This window comes from Papaver somniferum, chromosome 5 (genome assembly GCF_003573695.1).
Source record: "Papaver somniferum cultivar HN1 chromosome 5, ASM357369v1, whole genome shotgun sequence".
Classification (NCBI taxonomy): domain Eukaryota; kingdom Viridiplantae; phylum Streptophyta; class Magnoliopsida; order Ranunculales; family Papaveraceae; genus Papaver; species Papaver somniferum.
In genome coordinates this window covers 179,926,280-179,941,591 of record NC_039362.1, presented here as the reverse complement: position 1 = coordinate 179,941,591, position 15,312 = coordinate 179,926,280, and the positions used below count along the sequence as shown (strand labels likewise).

Below are 15,312 nucleotides of genomic sequence, written 5' to 3'. Positions count from 1 at the left end.
ATGATCATCATCCTCATCATGATGAAATTATGCTCATCATCTTCATCAAAAATCTTGCTTAAATCACTCATTTCCAAAAAAAAAATCCGCAATATTTTTATCTTGTTCTTCTCTTCCCTCTGATTTTGTTTTGTTTTGTTTTGATTTCATCTAACTTAAAGAGATGAATTAGTCTTAATGAATTTGCTAATCATGATTAATAATGTTAATCAAGTTTATTATCTAAAATCATATGGGTCATATTAGTCTTTATATAAATATATGATGAGGGATGTCCCAATTGATATTTGGTGACCCTAGAAAGCTCCCAAAAAAAACTTGACTTTCTAAGCGCCAATAATAAAGTTCTTCTTTTTTTTCTTTGTACACCCAACTCGTAACACATCGTAGAAAATGTAATGTAATTAGAGAATCGTCATTGGGCTAATAGGTCTTTCTCGCTCTGGTTTTCTTGTGCTCAGTGAGAAGAAAAATTGAACATCACCAGAATTAACAATGAAGAAGAAGAATATACAAGATGATGTTTGGCATGAGATCTTACTTCGTTTTCCTCTTAATTCAATTTTCAGATTCAGATGTGTATCTAAGGTATGGTTTTCACTTCTGTCAAACCCTAATTTCATTAATCACTGGTATGAACTCAACAAATTGTCCCTCCCATGGGCATTATTAGTTCATTATACTTATATACTAATTCATGGGATCACCAATTGAAAACAATGTTTACATATCTTGAATCACATTCACAATTTGTATCTCATCATCAGAATGACCTTTCATTTAGATTTCTAAAATCAAATTTCCCAAACCCTAGAGGCACAAAATTGAACCTAGTAGGATCAAGCAATGGTTTGTTTCTTTGTGGAACAAATTTATCTAACCAGAATCACCAGATACATTATTATGTTTGTAATCCACTCACTCAAAAATGGGTTTTACTCCCTCCACCACCACCACCACCACCAGCAGCAATAGGATTCGGTATGACTGCAGTGACTGGTTTCATATGTGATGATAAATGTTTCTTACCATCACTTGTTTCTGCCAGTTATAACGTTGTTCGAATACCCAAGTTTGGAGTGGCAGCAAAAGAGTTTGAAGTTGAATTTTTTTCTTCTGATTTGGGAGAATGGTATATCTATGATGTTTCGTGTCCTCACTATGTTACCTGGGATTACAATATTTGTGACAATCTTGTTACCTGTAATGGTTTTTTGTATTGGTTTCAGAAGAGAACCAGCAAAATTTTAGTTGTTTCTGGAACCGGTGGCAATGAATGTAGGTTGATTGATATGCCTGATCAATCAATGGATGGTTGTCACAAGTTTGGAGGTTTATGTATCTCGGAGTCGGAAGGGTCGATCTGTTATGCTAGCCTCAAGGAAACTGAGATGAGTCTGAGTGTTTGGGTGCTTGAAGGTGATGGAGATTGGTATATGTTGCACAAGTCAAGGATGTTACTTTACATGATATGTTAGCCGATTTAGAAGTATCGGTGATAGGTAAAGCAGGTCCGGCTGCTTTGACTGCAAAAATTCGGGTTTTAGGTTTCAATCCATTTGACAAAAATGTGGTTATACTTGGTTACAAGGAGTATAATTGGGCCTTTAACACCAGAACCAGGCGAGGGGAACGGTTGTGTTGTCCGTCTTGGTTAGATCACATTAATGCCCGTGGTCCTCATGTAAGTGTCTCAGCATTTTCTGTTAAGCCAAGGCTGACCGTAATTTCTCCATAATTTCTCCAGTTTGTAGGCGAGACACAAAAACCATGGATGTTCAAATATGAGATAGATAACGAAGGTGACTATTGTCGTGTTTCAAGTTGTTTATGCTTTCTGACTGTTACTCTCTTGAGATTGAGTTGTGTCATGAGTACTCTATTTTATTGCTAGATGAAACTGCCTCACTAGTTACAAGTTCAAAAGTAACAGGTAGATTGTATTCATCATCGCTATTTATAGAGTTACCGAAGTATTGAGAAGACTGATTGATTCCAACTGCCATGAAGTTGCAAAAAGTGATAATAGAAGTTCAAAGAAACCAACCTCGGCCAGGGTCTCCAGTGGCGAACATCACAGCTGCATCTGCACTCCAACCTATATTCTGTGCATCAGGCACATCCCAGGGTCTCTGACAGTGGCATGGCGAATATCACAGGTGCATCTGCAAGCCAACCTGTATTCTGTGCATCAGGGAAATCCCAGGGTCTCTGACAGTGGTGTGGCAAATATCACAGGTGTATCTGCACGTCGACCTATATTCTATGGGTCAGGGAAATCCTCCCCGCTTTCCTCGGGCAGAGTCAAAGCCATTGAAGAACTAAGGTCTCTTACTTGCGCATCACAGCCAAGGATGTCCCCTTTCCATGCCAGTCAATTTATTTTATTATGTTTTGTGGATCTCAATGGTCAATGATGAATGAAATCTGTTGATTGAGTTAGCTTCCAGAGATATTTTGTTTAGAAAATGTGTGCATCACAGGTGCATCTGCACGCTAACATGTATTATGCAGTTCAGGAAAATCCTCCCTCAGTTTCCCCAGGAAGTAAGGTCTCTGACTTGCGGGTCTGCGCGTCATGTATACTTGTAGGCTGAAGATCCTGCAAGTCTGTGAATTTTAAACACAGGTCTCCTGCCCTCATCTATGGGAGGAGTCCATAAAATTCACAGCCAAGGATGTCCCCTTTTCAGGCCAACCAATTCAGTGTATTTGTTTATAAAAAGATTCTGGTATTGGTGATAATAATTAAAATTCAGATTATCAATTATCAACAAGGAAGAATGAAATCTGTTGATTGAATTCAATATGTCCTTTAAGACTTAAATATAATACCATAAATTCTACAAAATCTTCCTTGAATTCAATACTAAAAATAGAAAAACTGAACTTAAAATGCTTGTTCTATGCACTAGAAAACCAGGGCCGGGGCAAGTGGGCCCAACGCCCAATGAAAAGGAGAAAAAAAGAATCTTTAGTTTTTCCCCTCTTTCATCCAATCAACAAAACCATCCAGGATCGATGGATAATATCCACTGTTTTCATCATAGTTCTTCAAGTCTGGATAACTTACCTCGTTGCAAAACCGATAAAACGCCTCCCACTGGTCCTTGTTGATTGCCTTATAATCAGTCTGAAACTTAAGGTACTCAACAAGTTTACCAACTTGTGCAGGGAACTTCGAACCTAAGACCATATCCAGCAACTCGCACACGCTCTCCGTTTCCACAGTCTTTTGCATGTCCTCAGTCAAGCAGTACTTGAAGGCAAACGAATACAACTCCAGAAATTCCCGAATGAATCCCTCCTTGTTGATATCCGTTTGCAATTTCGTCAGTGCCCTTGATAGATTTTGCATAGTACTAGCTCTCAATGCGTTGAAGCCGCTTCGCCATTCAGTCCGTGTAAAGTATCCCATCCTTGCAGCTGACATCTTCCATGCAAGCATCAGTATGCGAACATCAGTATGTGCGATTCCCAGATCTGCACAAAGCCTCTCGATTCCAACTGGCTCGATTGTTTGTGTAGCTTTGTTTGCATATAAATTGAATAGTTGATCAGGGGAATCCTCATCGTCGTCGATGACAATAACTGGAGCTGGAGGAGCTTTTGGCTGAGTTTTTCTTGATTTCCTGACCATCTTTCTCTTCCAAAAGCAGCAGCAAAAAGGATTTGCGATGATCTTAGGTTAAACTCGCAACTTTTTTTCTTGACCTAGAGAAAGTAATGTAATTTATGTTAATGACGCTGTGGTCAGGCCTATTTATAGGCTTCTTGTGCACGAGAAATTCTAGTTCGGTTGGGATTCTAATAGAAATCAATTTCCTAACCTAGTCGGGCTAATATATGATAATTTCCTAATCCATTATAGGTTCTCTTTATGGGCCAAAGTATCCAGGCCCGCCTGTTAGAGCACTTTCATCTACTTCAAATCCCATTCTGGTTTCTCTGAATCTCTGCTGGCAGGGCCGGTCCTGCTTGTTTTGTGGCCTAATGCAAGATTTTTTTTTGTGGCCTGAAATCCATTTTGTCCATACAAATAATCAAGATAGCAAGTTACTGTACTGGTATTTGTTTCTTTAACTTGATGTTTCTGTACTAGTTCTCGAAAAAAGACCTATTACAGTCTCAGTGGACCTAACTTGATTTACTTGAGATTATTGTTATATCAATTTTCGCAAGCCGAGCTATTAATTTATGAATGTGAAATTATCACTGGTTACTAACACCACATTCCTTACCTAGTTTGAGCTTAATAATATATTTGTCTTGATGCCTAGTTTCTCAACGTACATAGACTAAGAACTTGTTTGTTTGCAGCTGACTCGGCGTCTGAATCTGAGTCAACCCCTGACTCGGACCGAGTCAGCAGTCAGACCGTTTGTTTTTCATTTTGAGTCAGATCTGACTCGACTTCTGACTCAGACATAACCCCTGACTCGGACTCATTTGAGTCAGGTAACAAAATATCCCTGACTCATATGACCAAACCACTGACTCACTTATTTCCGAGTCAGATGAGTCAGATCTAACTCAAAACAAACATATCGACTCAGATCCAGATGAGTCAGATGATTTCACTCAGATCCAGATGATTCAGATCCAGAAGACTCAGATGAGTCAGGAGTAAACAAACATGGTGTAAGGCTAATTTGATACGTAACTGGTAAACTACACCGACTAAGGCTAATTGGACTTTTTATCTAGCTAACTTTAATATGTTGATGCCTTAACAAGCAAAGTTTAACCTAAACTTGTGCATTCCATTTGATTTAAATCAATCTCTAATGTACCGCCCAAAAAAAAAACAAACAAACTAGTCTAGGCCTAAAGAATTATCACTAATGACAACAATTTCAAACCTTAAGCTCTTTAATGAATGTATATTGTCATCTGTGGAAAAAAAAACTAATTAACCTAAGAAGAAGTTGTTTGTGGCCTCCTCCCATCTGTGGCCTCAAGCAAGCTTTCCTTGCTTTAATGGGAGGGCCGGCTCTGCTCTGCCGAAATGCCTTTCAACTAATCCCATTGTTGCAAACCTGGTTGTTACACAATTCCCGGAGACTAAATTGTAGTGTACGGTGAGAATGAACCCCGCACCGCAAATATCGATACTGAATAACTTTGCAGGCCATATGTGTTCGGTTTAAAAGGAAAACGAAACAATAGAAACAATAGTTAAAAATTCTAGTTGGGATGAGAAGAGTGGGGGCAGGGGCAGGGCAAGAGTTAGTCCACCCTTGGCTCCTCCCCCGATGCGATGTGAACTGCGCATGAAGCCAAAATTTGAAAATCGAACCTAGTAGTTGAAAGCCAAATTGTTAAACTACACGCTGCCGAGTTTTCCATGCGCACCGAGATGTGGTATTAGAGCTGGCAAACAAGCCAAAACCCGCGGGTTTGCCCGGTCCGACCCGTGAAAAACCCGCACCCGGCTCGGCTGGTGTCTAAACAAGCCGGGTTAGGGTTGGAGAAATGTCGGCTTGTGAGTAAACGGGTTAACCCGTCCCGGCCCGTAAATCCGTGGGTACAACCCGTAAACCCGTACATATTACCTTATTAATAAGTTTTATGTAATCCTGACCGTCAGATCATCTAGGTTTCATCTTATCCCTACGTTTAAGGTATAAATTCACCAAAACCCTAGAAGACAATAATCATTTCATTTCCTTTCGTTTCTTCTTCCCCTTTCTTTTCTCTCTCCCCACACCCTACTGTCTTATCCTGCGGTTGCGCCTCCTCACCATCTCCATTTTTTTTCTTCTGCTTTGCTTTTTTATTCTTCATCTCTGTATCTCCTACACATAGTTGGTACTTTAACTCCATGGTGATGATGATTTAAGGCAATAAATTGACAATTTTAAAACTAGGGTTTAGTAATGTACTAATATTGGTTTTGCATGATTGATTGTGCGGATTAATTTGAGGAACTTGAACTTCTGTTTTATCAATTGTTAAATCAATTTCTGAATCATCCAAATATTGAAGCATCCAAATATTGTTCAATTCAAGCAGGTACGGTGTTGATTCTCTGCACTTCAGGTTAATTCATTTACATTTGAAATTTCCCCAACTTTTTGGAAATTAATAAGAATGCGAAGAATATTGTCGAAGATTGAAATGATTGTCAGGAATCTAAAACTGTTATTATGTGCAGGTTCTGCTAACACAAACACATTTAGCTATTGTCATGGAGTATGCAGCTGGTGGTGAACTTTTCGAGAGAATCTGCAGTGCAGGCCGATTCAGTGAAGACGAGGTACAATCAAACAAACTCTAGTTGATTTCTTAGTCTTTTCAAGAATCATTTGCTCGTTCCCCGTTTCTCTTTTCTCCGAATTCAACTATAACGTGTCCAATTTCAACAGGCAAGATTTTTCTTCCAACAGCTAATATCGGGAGTCGGTTACTGCCATTCCATGGTATCTTCTTTTTCATTATTTCAGATCATAATCTGTTTCACATTCTTTCAGCCAACATGACGGATCGGGCTCTAATCTTTTGTGCTACAGGAAATTTGTCACAGGGATCTGAAGCTAGAAAATACACTCTTGGATGGAAATCCCACACCACGCCTTAAAATACTCCTGGTCAATTTTTATTTTCTTATTTAGTCAAGACATGTTGATACAACGGGTTATGGTGGTTATACTTGAACAGATAGAAGCCTGGAAGAACAATAAGAAGAACTTGATGATGATGATTGTCATGAGTCGTGACTAATATGGGTTGTTCTGTGCAAGGTTAATTTAATTTTTGTATCTTGTATTATTTTACGATTTTTATCCTTGTAATTTGATTTTTATCCTTGTAATTTGACATAAATTGACGTAATTTAGTTTTAATTTTAATTTTAATCAAACAAGCCGGATAACCCGCAAACCCGCAAGCTTTATCCGTTACGGGTGCGGGTTGAAGAAATGACCACCCGTGAAGAATATCAACCCGCAGGTTTTAGCCCGTGTTAACCCGAACCCGTGTAACCCGTAACAAGCCAGCCCCGGCCCGCCCGTTTGCCAGCTCTATGTGGCATATCACACTTCTAAAAACCTATTACGGGGAGTTCACATTAGAATCGAGGGGCTTCGCCTAATATGATAAAAACAAGTCATCCGTTAGGAATTCTAAAAAACCCTTATCTAAAGTATTTTCATAATGACTAAACAACCCTTATTTAGTTAATGTTAAATTTATTTAATTAGCTAATGATTAAATTAATTAATTTGTTATATTTTTTTATTTTTTTTGCTGAGAAACACATAAATTTCATTAAAAGAAAAGATCATTACAAATTTCAGTTAATGGTTTTTTCCTCAAAACATTTTGTAAGAAATGAGGAGAAGAAAACCAAATGTCTTTTAAACTAAATCGCCTAGCTCGCCGTGCAAGTCGATCGGCAATCTTATTCTTAGCACGCTTAAGACAAACTACCCTAGGATTCACACAAATGGAAATGGAAATCCGACATTCATCTAATAGATCTTGACACCTCCAATCAATTTCACCCTTCCTTTGATTAAGCAGATCCACCAACTGAAGGCAGTCACTGACGAAGAGGACTCTGGAAAGATTCATCTCACTCACCCATGAGCAAGCCAACATTAGGACCATTGTCTCAGCAGCAACAACACCTGGAATCAGACCAAAATCCGCTCTGCACCTTTTTATCCTTCCTGAAGTGTCACACAAAATAAGACCAATACCCATGTTAAAATATTTGAAAGACCCATCTATAAACATAATATGGTCTATCTGCTGAATAGGAGTCCTTGTCATCAACAAAGTTACACTCTGGGGCTTAGGAGGAGTAACAATATAAGTATTTAAAGACCTTCTAATGTCCATTATAGTAGCATCCAGATTAATTTTAACCTTTCTAAATATAACATCACATCTAAGCTTCCAGATTGACCACAGTACCACTGCACCAATACTTGGCCACTCCACAACATAAGGAGAACTACCCAGATTTTTATCAAACCAAGATAAGAAAATATCATCTATCCAATCATAGTCAGCAGCAATAAGATGTTGTAAGGAGAGAGCAAACCAAATATGAGCAGCTATAGGGCAATGAAAAAATAAATGCATTACAGACTCAATCTCATTATTACACAGAGGACATCAATCTTCAATATCAGGATTATAAAACTTGAGAAGAGAATTAACAGATAACATATCGGAAAATATCTTCCAAATGAAGAACTTAGTTTTAGGTAAACAATCAATAGACCAAACTTTTTTTTCCAGAAAGTGGCATCTTCAGTAGAGACAGAGTCATTTATATAGGCTTTATAAGCCGATTTAACTGTATATTTACCATTTTTCGTGTGTGCCCACATAATTTCATCACTTTTGTGAACATTTACCTTAAGGGATCTAATCTTAGCACCATCTTCAGGAGAAAACATGGAAGAAATCAAATCAGATTTCCATTTATTATCATGATTATTAATAAGCTCACTGACATAAACAAAGTTTCCAGCATTAGAATCAGTCGAAGTAGAAAGACATGAGTTACCAGGAAGCCAACAATTATTCCAGATCATTGTATACTTACCATCATTTACCTTATATACAATATTTTCTCTAAGGAAAACCAAACTTTTGACTACTCCTTTCCAAATCCAAGAAGAAGTATCTGCAACCTTATCTATTTCTAACAAATTCTAATTTGGGAAGTATTTATCCTTAAGGAAAATAGTAATCAACTGAGAGGGATTTCTACACAATCTCCAACCTAATTTTGCAATAAGGGCCATGTTTGTAACAAAAGAATTCCTAATACCAAGACCAACTGATAATTTTAACTTTCCAATATCTCCCCATGAGCGAAAATATGCCCCTCTTCTAGAGTTCTTCTTAGACCACCAGAAGGTTCTTTGAATAGAGTCCATTTTAGAGGTAATTTTCTTAGGGAAAGGAAAACAAGAATATGATAAATAGAAAGACTAGAGAGAACATGCTTGGTCACAACAGTTCTCCCAGCCCCATTAAGGTTTGTTTTTTTGTATTACTTAGCCTGTTATAAAACTTATCAATGAGAAAATGAAAAGTTTTAGTTTTATCTCTGTTGACAAACAGAGGAGTACCAAGATACTTCTCTGTGCTACTTAGAAATTTGATTCCTAAAGTTTTATACAACAATTTTATGTGTTTATGATGCATTTTTTTACTAGTAAATAAACCAGATTTCTCGAGGTTAATTGCCTGACCTGAAGCTTTAGCAAACTTGTTAATGATTTTCATCAGATTCTTAGCATAAGTTAGAGAAGCTTTCGAGAATAGCATGCAATCATCTGCAAAAAATAAGTGAGAAATAGGAGGGCTATTTTTCCTCAGCTTGAAACCCTGAATAACATTTTCATTCTCTCCTTTAATCAACAGTTGAAAGAGGGTTTCCATGCAAATGATAAAAATATAGGGAGATAAACAATCTCCCTGCCTAATTCCTCTAGTAGGAAAAAACATTTTTCCTGGGGATCCATTAACAAGAATCGAGTATGAGACTGTGCTAATGCATTGGTATATCAGCTGACATCAGTCATCTGAAAAACCTAGCTTTTTAAATACCGAAATAATGAATGTCCATTCTAGACGATCGAAAGCTTTCGATAATTCTTATTTAATGGCCATAAACCCATCCTTGTTATTTTTCTTCTTCTTAGTTTTAAAAGAATGCAAAATTTCATGGCTGATGATAATATTATCATGAATTTGCCTATTTTCTATAAATGCCGACTGATAAGGAGAAATTAGATAGTCTAATACATGCTTTAAGCGATTAGTTAGTATTTTTGAAATGATTTTATAAACAGTGTTAATAAGACTAATAGGTCGAAAATCATTAGGGGTGGAGGGGTTACTAACCTTTGGGATTAAAGCAATAAAGGAGTGATTGAGTTGTTTAAGAAGAAACCTATTTCGAAAAAACCCTTGCATATGATTAATTTGTTCAGTAGAAATGATATCCCAATTGTCTCTAAAGAACCCCCCCGGAAAGCCATCTGGTCCCGGGGATTTCCATGGCGCCATATTTTTAACTGTTGCTAAGATCTCTTCAGCAGAAGGGATTGCAACAAGCCTAATGTTAAGTTCATCAATAATAATTGGTTTTACATCCTTAAGAACATCATCAATATCAGAAGAACACGACAAAGAAGAAGCATAAATCTTTTTAAAGTGATCTGTAAGAAGATGAAGCACTTGATCCCTATTTTCTAGCCAATTACCTTGAGTATCTTTGAGAGTATGTATACTATTATACATGTTCCTTAACTTAACATTATTATGAAAGAAATTTGTATTCTTGTCATACTGCATGAAGTAGTCTATCCTCGATTTTTGCTTATAGAACGAGTTTTCTATTTCATACCAGAAGTCCAATTGCTTAGAATAATTAAGGATAAAATTACCTACAGATGGATTATATACCATACTTTGAAGTTTTTCAATTTCATAATTTAACTTACTAATAGTTGTTTTAATGTGTCCAAAGGAATTAAGATTCCAGTATGACAGATCATGCTTAAGATTCTTGAGTTTTCCAACAATGATAAAACTTGAAGAGCCTTTACTATCCTTTTCCCAAGAATTCACAAGAACATCTTTAAAGTCAGGACTAGCTTTCCAGCATTTGAAATATTTAAAGGGGATTGCCAATTTATCAGAAAGATGAAAGCATTGTAACAAGATAGGACAATGATTCGAAAAAACTCTACCTAAATTCGTAACCCTAGTTGGAGGAAGAAGCATTACCCATTTATCATTAATAAAACCTCTATCAAGTTTCTCGAATATTAATTCGGAAGGATTCCTGAATCTTCTGTTACACCAAGTAAAAGGATTCCCAAAAGAGTAAACCTCATGAAAATTTAGTAACGAAAGCGAGTTTTTGACAAAGTCTGAAGCTAAAGTGTTCTCAGGAATGTCACCCTGCTTCTCCGATACATTAAGAATAAAGTTGAAATAGTTCCCCAAGCAAAATCCAAGGCCTATTGTCAGATTCGTAAATTTGTTTCAAATAGTTCCATTGATTCTTAATACCTTAAGTATTTAACGATCCGTATATGAATGTAACCATACAATTTTTAATGGCTGGTGTGATGTCACATACTATATGAATCATATTGAATAAAATTCCTACAACCTCTAAACTTGATTTTTTAAAGAATCCAATAGCCATGCCACCCGATTAACCAATAGCAGGAACAAATTACCAAGAATCAAAAGGCAAAAAATGTGTGTACTTATTAACAGTAACACTATCTACCATGGTTTCTAAAAGAAAAATAGTTGTAGGTCTATGATTCCTAAAAAGGTTCATGAGATGCAGCCATTTTTTATCAGAGCAGCAGCCGTTCATATTCCAACAAATAAACTTCATGAAAAAATTAAAGAGATCTAAAAATTGAAAGAGAAAAGAATAACAAACACAACATACTCTAAGCGCTAAACGAAATTGAGTAGTTTTTAAATTGAATTTAGAGACTTACTAGGTCATGAGTATCCAAAGCTTCTGCATCCATAGAGTCTGTATCCATCATCATGAGATCTATCTCCTTTCGAATTCTTCATCCGTAATTTCAGGCTCTGCAGGTAGCATTGACAGAGGCATTGGTTCCAGCATCACTTTTTCCAAAGGTTCCTCCTTTTTTTCCTCAAAAGACGGGAATTCAACATCCAAGCTTGAAGGCATCATCATTGCAGAGTTACAGTTCATCTCTGAAGCAGCATTATAGATAAATCCATGTGCTGTTTAAATGGTCTGAGCAAAAGCTGACGTTGATGTGTACCAAAAATCATTTGCATCTGTATTACCATGCCTAGCAGAGACAGAAGAACCACCAGTACTAAAAGCAATTTCAGAAGGTGGACTAAAAGGTGGTAATGAAGTGACAGAAGGCCATCGAGGAGTGGGGATCATAGTAAAAGGGCTATTACCCTGAGTAAAAGCTTCGAAAGAAGTTCGAGGCCTTTTACCTTTCCTATCATGCAATAGACCATCAGTGCCAAATGAGATGTTTTCATATGATTGTGAGAAACCATCAAAATTCTTTCCAAGATTCCCATTAGCAATGTGACAATTATTGCTAGACGGTTCCCTAATAGTAAGAGGACCAAACCTAGAAGCTGAAGACGGCACGACAGGAGCAAAGAAAGTAGAACTAGTATTCTTGAAGGTTGCTGACGGCTGGAGATTGACTGAAAAATCTGAAGGCTTTGAATGTTCATCAGAATCTCCCTGATAGGCTGGAGTAGAAGCTTCTTTTCGAGATCCCGAGTTTGATCTTTCTCCAACTTCAGAACTTGATTGCATCCTAGTGACAGCAACATGAGAAGCACGCCTAGTTGGTGCAGGAAGCGCCCTAACATTAATCCTCATTTGGATATCCCTGCACTGAGCTTCATTGTGGTACAGTACAAAACATCTCTTACATACCCGAAAAGGCAACTTAGGATATAAGGCATACATAATATAAGTTCTTTTGTTTGTTTTAAAGACAACCTTCCTTGTAAGTGGGGTTCTTAAAGGTACCATGAGTTTTTACATCATATAAACTTCCTGCAGAAGAGTCAGCTGTAACAAAATTCCCAATCTGGTCCAGAACTTCCCTAACCAAACCCTTATTGACTAAGTCTGAGTGAATGTTGATCTGCACTGGCATCAGCGTGATTTCCCAAACTAAGTCAAAGATGGATTCCACTGGACCAAGTTGTTGAACTGCAAACAATTGACCAAATAGCAAAGTAGGTCTTGCAGCATATGCAATCTCCTTGTCTTGCTTATTTTTGAACAAAACCACAAACAAATTTTAAATCCCATTTCCTTGAATAAAAGGTTTTGCTATCTTAAAATCTGAAGCAGTGATAACCCAAGCTTTGTTGAGTTGGTGTTTAACTGAGGTTTTATGATAGTTCTTACTATCATCACAGAGGAGGGCAGCAAATCTAAAGGGGAACTCCTCAACATCCTCATCTAGATCTAGGACTCTTACTTGAACCTCAGGCATTGCTAATTTGCTAAATTGACCCATTATACTAGATTGACTCAAAAACTTTCTTTAAATCCAAGAGATAAGAGGAAGCAATATTATGAGATAGTTAACTGTGAATGAGTGTTGGATGCAAAATACAGACATACATTAATACATATTTATACTAGTTAAGGGGATTTTAAGCAATTGCAACATGCAGATGAAAAGACAGGACATTGAATTAGGAGTGATAGAACAATTCATCAAGATTAATTACCCTTTACTACAATTTAAAAAACTCAGACACATCAACAAGACAAAGTAGAGTAATTGAGTAACATGCAGATAGACTTGAATTTGACAGCACCAATATAAAGGAATGACTACTAATAGCAAGAAGGATTAAGATAACTGACAATTAATGGCAGGAAAAATACATACCATTAATTCTAAATTATTTGTCACAGAGAATCATCTGAAAAAATATAGATTCTTAAAGCTTGTTGCCAAATGTAGAAATCTGACTGGGATTTCTTCACAGCACTAAAGCAAGATGAAAGAAAGAGGCTAAAACAAGCATGCTTGCACTTGTTACCAAGATAACACTGATACTGAGAAGTAACTATAATTAAACGAGAGATAATCATAGCTCAATACCCTATTCTATCAGCTTCTTAGAGAATCCCATGACTTAAGAACAGAGAGTACCCTTTAATGCCAAATGTAATAAGACTTCTGAATGAGCCGTCCTTCAACGAAAAAATTTGACAATCTCACTCCATTATGAATTAAAGCATTTCATTAATTCAAATATAAAATGAGAAACACATCTTATGATGCATCAAAAGAAGAATTGATAGAGAGATTAACCAAAATCATCAATCATAAGCAACAGATTAAACATCCCATATAATTATATTTCAGAGATAATCCAAAAAAGAATTAATTTGTTATATACTTGGTGAATTTTGGATGTAAGTTTTGGTGGGAAGAAAAAGTAGAGAAAATAAAAATAAAAATTTTGGAGATTTCTTTTCAAAACTTACATGATAGAGAAAACAAAATGAGTGGATCCAGTTTCCAATTCGAGGTGGGTGAATCTTTATATGATAGAGAAAACAATTTTTACATACCAGAGATGGCCAATTTGTTAGATGGTAGAGAGGGTTTAACCCAAAGTGATGGTGAATCTCAACCAATTGAAGAAATAAATCGACAAAGTGAAGAACCAATGGTTGAAAATGAACAAGTATACCTCTAAACTAGCTCCCATGAGCTCAATTTTGCTCAGAATTAGCTAAAGTACGTAAAAGAAATGCAGATTTTTTTCCTTTAAAGACCAGATTACGGTTGGGTTAGCCATTCGTTTCCATCCGTAACCCATATTTACAGTTAGGTTTGGATGAACTCCAAATCGTAACTGGTATAAATAGGAAAATCCCATTCGTAGAAATCTTACGGTTGGGTTTCTGGCATTCAAAACCCAACTGTAACTCATTATGTGTGTGGAGATATTTATTGCACTTTCTACGGTTGGGTTTTGACATGAAAATCAACCGTATGATTTTTTCCACTTGTGTACTTTCCAACCGTAAATAATCACGTGTTTTGGAATTTTTTCCCATGGTTGTAAATTTAAATGTTATGGATGGTAATTTGACTTATGGTGGGTTCATGGTTCTAAAAACCTGGTCGTAAGTATAGTTTTTGTGTTTTTATTTGGACTAATGTTGTGACATTTTGGTTGATAGATCGTGCTTCTACCTCACCCAATGCTTGTTCAACCAGATGCAAACGAAATTCTAACTGAAGATAGTTACCATCACTATTTAAATGACTTGGTAGGTTTTCTTTTATAATGAAAATATATGTTGCTCATTCATTTGGACCATATCACTATGTTTTTTGTTAACTTTGTGTTCTTGGACCATGTAGAGAACGCGGAAAGTTAATTATGTGTGTGATAGTTTGTAATGGATCAACGAATGACCACCACATTCAAATGGTTTGCAAGTGCAGTGGAGAGCATAAAAGTCATGAAAAAGGATACCGAATATAAAGAAAAAACGAAGAGGATGAAACAAAAGCCCGTTGTAGGATTCCGAACTTGAAAAAATACGACATCTATATCTTCTCCAAAAGAATATTTCGTGATTCTAAAGTATCACATCTTCAACAGTGAAAGCATCCATTTTCAACTTCAAAGAAGCTATCTTCTCTTCTTTGTTCTTTATTTGGTACCACTGAAAATGAACTTTCTTTTTGTAGAATGAGTATCTCTCTCCTTAAGATGTAGAAGGTCTCATGCTCGGAAAGTGGTCACATGTCCATGCCT

General features: G+C 36.7%; 1 protein-coding gene and 1 long non-coding RNA gene across 2 annotated transcripts; both read left to right on the top strand.

Annotated features, from left to right (window-relative positions):
• The first annotated feature begins 387 nt into the window (after positions 1-387).
• LOC113283828 (putative F-box protein At3g23950) lies at positions 388-2,448 on the top strand. Its single transcript, XM_026533217.1, has 2 exons — positions 388-588; positions 1,049-2,448. The coding sequence occupies exons 1-2, from the start codon at positions 518-520 to the stop codon at positions 1,476-1,478; spliced, it is 501 nt and encodes a 166-aa protein (XP_026389002.1). The 5' UTR covers positions 388-517; the 3' UTR covers positions 1,479-2,448.
• A 3,533-nt stretch (positions 2,449-5,981) lies between these two features.
• LOC113278251 lies at positions 5,982-6,423 on the top strand. Its single transcript, XR_003325385.1, has 3 exons — positions 5,982-6,015; positions 6,158-6,259; positions 6,369-6,423. It is a non-coding gene; the product is annotated as an uncharacterized LOC113278251 (long non-coding RNA).
• The last annotated feature ends 8,889 nt before the right edge of the window (positions 6,424-15,312 follow it).